We start from the raw sequence: 7,500 nt of genomic DNA, 5'->3' as shown, positions 1-7,500 counted from the left end.
AATATTAAAACGCATAATGTTACAGGTTAAATTTGATTTCAGTTCAAAATGCTTTATTTAACCTATATTTTGACAGTAGATTGATTTGTAAAAATACAATATGTACACTGTATTTCAAAATTTTTGTGATGACAAACCAACCTTGGTAACATTAAAATCATTTTGATCTGAAATCAAATTAATTTGACCTCTATACCCCATGCCTTAACTTTCTTGGCCAATGCAGTGGCTGGTGGCTGCAGTTACTTTTAATCTTAACTTAATTCTTTTTGTAGTTTTAAACATTTTGGTCAAAATTTGGAAATAAAAGGGAAGGTTACATGAGGAACCAGTAAAAATCACTTTTCGTGACCTGCCTTGTCTCAGAAAATCATACCTTCTTTTGATTCGTAAGGTAAAATCTAAACTGCCACACTAAATCTTTTTCTTCGGAAGTGAGAACTTTAGTAGATGGATAACCAACAATTTGCTGAAAAAAGATTGAAAAATTAAAATTTCACAATAACTTTATATTACTGGCTAGTAAATAATGACTGGAAATGTATAAATTATAAATGCATCACTCATTGATCATGAATAAAATAATTATAGAAACACATGACACAAGAAAATTGAGCTAAAGGAGTATAATACATTTAATTGATCCCTTGTTTTTGCATTTGGTTTCAAGTCCCTCGACACTGTTCCACTCCTGACACTTCTTACAAGCTTGTGATGCTTTAACTCAACAAGGTTTTCCTGTACAGGAAAGGATGATACTGTAGTTACTGTTACAGTTTGTAAACCATCACTTGGAAGTCTTGGAGACATCCACTGTAAGATCAATGAATTTTTTCTGCCAAAATCACATTAACCATGCTTTGAAAAACATGATTTTTGTATGGATCGAGGTCCATTCATATTTTTGTATAATTATGTACTATTTGCAAGTTCACTCTAACTGGTGTAAAAATTATTTTGTAGAAGATGGGCCACATTGAGTTTGGATTATGTGCAATAAAAAGTTGTAAAAAATGAGTTTCCTTCCATAGCAATTAAAAAGAAAAAAAATCAGACAGTCCACTTGTCTAGTGCAGTGCTAGGTTGTGACAAAGGTTTTAGGTACTACACAGTAAAAAAAGTAAAAAACAATCCTAGTAGGAAGTTGATTGATTGATTGATTGAGAGTGAGGTATATGCCACCCACTGAGGTTTTAAAATTCACAACTGAAGACTGTATGAATTCAGTAGCTTTTAGGTGTACCAAAACTTACTACAATCTTAAAAAGGTGGCAATAAAAACTGGAACGGGCTGGCTTCTGGCCCTTTTAATCACAAGAGTGTAAGACCTACTGTACATTGTACATGTATTACTGTAAAAGTATATGCATGTTTTTAGATACATTTAGTTCTAACCATAAACATTATGCTAAATCCTATTAAAAAATTGTGGTAATAATTATTTGCACGTACCAAAAGAATTTCTGGGTCTGGAACTCTAACAATTTCTGGATGAGTGCACACATAGTCAACATCATCAGCATCCTGAAATAGATATACCCATTAACAAAGATGGAACAGTAACTTTCCAAATAACTGATAAGTTTGTTTCAAATCATAACAGCATTTTTTTAAATTTATCAAAATTTATAAATACAGGAAAAAATACTTGACAGATATTTAAAAAATATAGTACCACCTTTTCACAAAGATCTTTAAAATGAGTAGCTTTCATTGAGAAATGCATGTACAGTTGTACTTTTGATGCCTTCATTGTACTGTATAACAGTTACTGTACTATAAGATGTATCCGTTTATAAAAAAATAACTATTATTGTACCTATTACTACATGTACACATTTTGATCATCTTGTCACTTAATATATGAAGTGAAGCAAATAAAATGTTAAAATTAATGCAAAATGACCAACATGCACTGAGACTGTTTTTTGCAAAAGCAATTAATGTTATCTAAATTTACATCACTTGTCTTGGTTCCACACATTTTAAACCAGATTCAGTAAAATCATGATTCTCATCATGTAAAATGACTTTCAAACAAAATATCATACCCTTATAATTGATTGATTTTAGCCAGTTTAATGCTTATATTAATAATAAAATTATACAAAAATTCCACTGAAAAGTGGAAGCTGACCAAATATGCCTGGGTTTGTAGAAAGCTGAATTCTGTTGCATCGGACTCTGATCCCAAAATGTTTCCCTTAGATGGTCTGATAAGAGCCACGATACAACTGAGGCCCATGGATCATCCAATCCAATTACAATAAATTAAGTCTACTGTCCAAGTGTTTTGCAAGAGCTTCTCCTCTAAACATTACCACCTCATGGAATCATCAAGTTTAAGCAAAATCATTATCTAAGAAAACTCTAAGAAACCTTAAGCAAATTCAGGTGGGAATTCAGTGTTGTCTGTTTTCATAAGTTAGAATATTAATATTTAATTGCAGGATTAGCCATTCTTCTTTCTTTGGATTTGCATTTTTGAAACAATTACTTGCACCACCTGGATCATGTGAAATAATTTATGATAACAGATTGTTTACTGTTTTCCCGGTGGTTCAATTATCAACACAAACTATAAGTACAGAGACTGTAGTCAAACATGTACAATGACTGTATTTAGCCTCTACATCAATAATCAATGACAATGTCTGTGATGACATCTTTTTCATTTTTTTTATTTACAGGCATAAGATCATTGCAATAAAGATTATTATTGGGCATTTATAAATTGATTGCAAATAATAATATCACTGCAAACGTTTCTGGCCCATTGAAGAATTATACTACCAAATTTAATTTTGGGTTTCAAGAAGTGCAGGTCCATAAAATAATTGTTAAAATGGTTGTTAACCACGTAACTTAAAGTGACTTTATCACCTCAGACTGAAAAAAAAACAAAACATTTCACTCATTGCATGGGTTGTTGAGTTGACGTATTTACGCGTACGTGTAGTTGTCAAATGTGATACTTTGTTGGGTGGCCATGGTAAGGCAGGTTGCAATGTAAACCCATCGTGGTTCAAAAGTTTTCCTAGTTCAAATTTTTTTAAACCAGTTCAATTTTGATTTTCCATTGTTTCAGATTATGATAATGAATATAAGACAAAGAAAAATCAAAATTGAACGGGGTTGAAAAAATATAAACTTGGAAAAACTTGAACCACAGCATATACAGTCTGTTATGCATAATCATATTTTGCAGTAAGGAAACAAAATTAAAAATTAATAACGATTATTGCACTCTGTGTAGTTGATCACAATTATACACAGTTACATTATTTTCAAAGTGCCAACAGAACCTACACAAGTAAGAAAAGAACTTACTTTCCATAATAATATCATGAAGTTACATGATTGTGTCAAGATAGTACTTGGCGCTTATTAAAACCATGCTCGCATCTTCAAACTGTTGTTTTCTTTCTTTTCTCCAGTGGGGTCCAGATGGGGTTCAATGTTTTGTACCAAACCTGTTTAAGACCTATTCAAATCTCCCTTCAACTACATGCACGAACCTTCATTCAATTACCGCAAGTATACTTGAACATCTCCCTTCCCCTCAGCAGCATTTCCACCATTTTTAGATAAACTTAGTCAGGTAATAATTAACTAAAGGGAACTCTTAAACATGTAGTCAGTATGTCAAAACAGCTCTAACTTAAAACATGCCCTTTTTTACTGCAGCCTGTATGATGCCTTAATCATCCACTGCAGGTATTATACATGTATCTTTCACCAAAAAATCAAAACGTGATAGAATTTAACAGATTGCATTAATAAAAAATAGTAATGCACCTTTTCAAAATGTACAACAGAATACTCCAAGCCATCATAATGAACTCTTGGAAATTTGATCATCAGGAACATGAAATTAGAGTTACGCTTTTCTCTCTAAAAATAAAGCATAGACAAAGTCATTTCTAGAGTTACGTGTAGATGTACGTGTAGTATAAATAATTATACTCTGATGAGTAGCACAGTCATGATGTACATTTGTGTAACATAGTGAAATTTTACAAAATTTTTCATGCTGTCATAAAATTGGATGAAAAGGAACCTGACAAAATCAAATAGCCTCTTAAGCTGATATCTTAATGTAAAATGAAATTTTTTGTACTGATGGATCAAAAATAAGCAATTTTAAATTTACCCATGACCCCTTGCAGGCATGGTAATTTCCTCATTTTGCCTAGATTACCCTAAAAAATTTTGTTAAATAACCCGAAATATTCTCACTTTAACTTTTGACATAACAGAAATGTTAATTTCAGAGTTGATTATATGCTTTGCTTGATTCGCAATTGAGAAATTCCCGCGAAATTTTCCACATGGATTGCAAAAAACAGGGCAAAATGGGCTGAAGTCCGGAAAAAACCGGTTTAACTGGATAAAAACAAGTCAAGGCCTGGTAGCAAAGCTTGCTCTGAGGGAACGTTTCGAAACATAATGGCAGATCTGCAAGGGGAAACTTTTGGTTCTTTCACGCTCTAAATTCGCTTTGTCAACCTCTGAACGTCAAGAAGTGTTTCAGACTCACAAAGAGGTCTCGTTCTTTCACAATTTGAATTCTTTCTTTCTGAGCTTTAGCGTGTAATTACTGGGTTGCCTATGGGCAAACCCAGTCGAGGTCTGCGTTTAGTTTGTTTGTTTTCTTTTTTTTCTTTTTTTTTTTTTTTTTTTTTTTTCCGTGTCGGTAAAAGTCTTGCCTGTCACTCCCCTGGTAAGTGATGTCTTTGTGTATAGAGCCTTCTGCGCGTATTTTCTTAGGATCGAGAGGGTAGTGGAACTGCGTAGATTTCTCTGGTGGACACAGTAGAATCATTAACTTAGCCTGCAATGGCGTCGAAAGTCATGCAACGCGAATGGCGTTTTAGTGGATCCTTAAACAAAATATACCCTTATGGAGCTCAATAATGGAAAGTCAGTTGGAGAAACTAGGCATGAATCTCAAAAGCGACGAGTACTGGACTTCGACAACAATCTATCGCCCGTCGAGACGAAATCAAAGTGAGCAGTATTTACCTGAAGTACATGATAATTTGACACAATTGAGTTTTTTGTCTTCACGCACGCAATGAAATAGGAAGAGGTTTTCGCCTCTAAGAGCAAATATGTTGTTTGTTTCAATAAAATTTTCGCTGGAAAAGGATTCTGTGGTATTTTCTGCCTTTGTGAATTATAATATCATGTTGTGTATTGAATTTTTGAGCTTAAGGTTCAAATGTCATATGGGAGAAGTTTTTTAGTATTGCTCTGTAAGCAGGAAGGGTTCACAGGCCTGTTGGAAGCGTGCTTGAGTTTCAACAAAATGAGGCCCAAAATCAGTGAAAACTTGTGACGCAGATGAATAATAAAGTAGCTGCTATTTCCAAAATGATGGAATTACCTGGTGATAAATAACATCGTACGCGTCTTGGAGAGTAAATTTTGACTTTGCATAAACAAGAGTTGGGCGATTGTGATCTTTGTTTTGACTTCGCTCATTTCATTGTCAAACTTGACACTTGACAGAAAAAGAAACTTACAAAAACCGGTATCTTGCCATCATTTGACACAGATGCTTCACTGTTTGGCGAGTAAACATGCCGCGGTAACTTAATCACGGCGCCCGCTGAATTCCGGCCATGTCACTTTCGATTTTGCAATTTACTTGAACGTAGCAAAAATCTCCCAAATGTTTGTCGCTGATCGTAACTTTTTATATTCTATATTCACGGTTCAAAATTAATGTTGTTTTCATGTCGTAAATATTTTATTCTCGCTCGACCGTCCGAGAAACTTCCTTCTGCTCTTTCTGAAAACTGTGTATCAATATTTATTTGCTTTTTCATCAATATTTGTTTTGCATAAAGCAAGCTAACAGAATCTGTACCATGCTGAGTTCGCATTTGTTAGCGTTAATAGTATTTTCGGTCAGATGTTTCTGTTTGCCATGAGGGGTTTATTGTTTTGGTCTCCCATCCCAACACTAACCCAGCGAAACAGGGCTTGACTTCAGTGAAGTTTAGAATTACAAAATTTTCGGATGCTCATAGGGCACACTTGTGGTGAAAAGAAGTTGTGAGGGAACTTGAAAATTATCAACATGTCAGCCCAGAAGCCAATGCTTCTTGCTTCTCTTTTATTTGTTATTCTTCAGAGACTGGAATGCTGTATTTCAATACCACACAATTCAGTGCCTCCTGATTTTCTGTAGCACGTACCACAGGCAAGCCAGTGTATGCTTCACAGAAGCATCTAGTTTGTACATGAGATGAGCATTCTGTTTTTCTTTGGGTTTTGTAATGTGAGCTCGGACAAGCAAGATACAGAGGACATTTTGCGAAGCTGTGCTTTGGTCCTAAGGCAAATTGTAATGGCGGACAAAGTGTTTCAGACTGAGAAAAAATGCTCTGGCTTTTCGTGTGCTGAGAAGTTTTCGGTAAAACTTTCTCCAAAGCAACTACCACAAATGAGCATTCTCGAACCATATTTTATTCTGCCTAACCACAAAACATCCGTGGGTTACAGACGCAAATTGCAAAACAGCACTGAAGATTTTAGGAGCGTGACGCTCAAGACTGTTGTGCTTTTCGCCCTCTTTTCTCAGTCATTGGTGAGAAATTAACCACAATTTTTTTATTTACTGGTTGCAACATTGTGTATGTGAAATATGTTGTCGATTTCGTTGTGAGGAATAAAGTACAAGCTGTCTGAAGAACCTTGTTGAGCTTGTCTTACTAGTTTGTGTGTTACGCGTGACGCGCCATTTTTGTCCCCAAAGTGGACAACCGAATCAGTTTATTCTAAACTTAAGCGACCGATTTCGCTAATCTACACAGTAAATGTTACTTAATATGTAAGAAGCATATCTGCGAAATGTGAGTGGCTAGCACTTTTTACGAGCGGAGATGTGGCCTGAAGTGTTCGTTCAAGATACTGGTTTCCCAAATGTACGGTGTTTTTAGACTAAGTATACTTCAGAAACATTTTAATCATTAAATCCAGAACCATGCAGCTTTTGGAGGTACACTGTATTTGTAGATCGCAGGTACAGTACATGTAGTTTGATACTCACTTCCACCTAGTGCTGAAAGGTTTATAAGATGTTCTTGTGGGAAGACACAATGGGTGGCCATCAGCAAACACTTGACATGTTACATAAAGATCTGAACACTCACTGATAAAAAAAAAAGACCATCACTTACATGTATTTTGTGGAGACATGCCATTTTTAATATGAAGAGATAGAAATCTAATCCTTTCATTCAAAATTCACAAAATAACTACTGTAACATAACAATCACTGGATTATCTGGATTACTAAGGGCCAATATTCCCCAGTATGGCTTGAGCTAGCTCGGTTATTAAGTACTGTAGTTTATTATATGGTTTTTTTATTACCTTTTGCTTTGTTTTTGCAAGCCCGTAATCAGCCCGTGGGCATTATGGGAGAATAATGCCCTACAATTCAGTCACAATTAACCAATCAAAGCGCGCGTTATATCGGCTACAAAC

The 7,500-nt window shown here is 34.9% G+C and overlaps 1 protein-coding gene and 1 long non-coding RNA gene across 2 annotated transcripts in view; one reads left to right on the top strand and one right to left on the bottom strand.

Moving 5' to 3' along the window:
* Positions 1-2,484, bottom strand: part of LOC137993169 (phosphatidylinositol 3-kinase catalytic subunit type 3-like) — an 18,702-nt gene extending 16,218 nt beyond the window's left edge. Inside the window, exons 1-4 of the mRNA XM_068838867.1 lie at positions 2,138-2,484; positions 1,453-1,524; positions 634-738; positions 377-469 (exon numbers count right to left, since the gene is read on the bottom strand). Coding sequence (XP_068694968.1) covers positions 377-469; positions 634-738; positions 1,453-1,524; positions 2,138-2,245 — 378 coding nt within the window. The 5' untranslated portion in view covers positions 2,246-2,484. The remainder of the gene's footprint in view (positions 1-376; positions 470-633; positions 739-1,452; positions 1,525-2,137) is intronic.
* The window catches only part of LOC137993172 (uncharacterized), a 5,900-nt gene extending 2,493 nt beyond the window's left edge, over positions 1-3,407 (top strand). The window contains exon 3 of the long non-coding RNA XR_011121823.1: positions 2,691-3,407. This is a non-coding gene — a long non-coding RNA (uncharacterized lncRNA). The remainder of the gene's footprint in view (positions 1-2,690) is intronic.
* The last annotated feature ends 4,093 nt before the right edge of the window (positions 3,408-7,500 follow it).

Source organism: Montipora foliosa, chromosome 2 (genome assembly GCF_036669935.1).
Source record: "Montipora foliosa isolate CH-2021 chromosome 2, ASM3666993v2, whole genome shotgun sequence".
In the NCBI taxonomy this organism is placed as follows: Eukaryota; Metazoa; Cnidaria; class Anthozoa; order Scleractinia; family Acroporidae; genus Montipora; species Montipora foliosa.
Note: the sequence above shows the minus strand (reverse complement) of the source record. Positions and strands in the feature narration are given on the sequence as shown.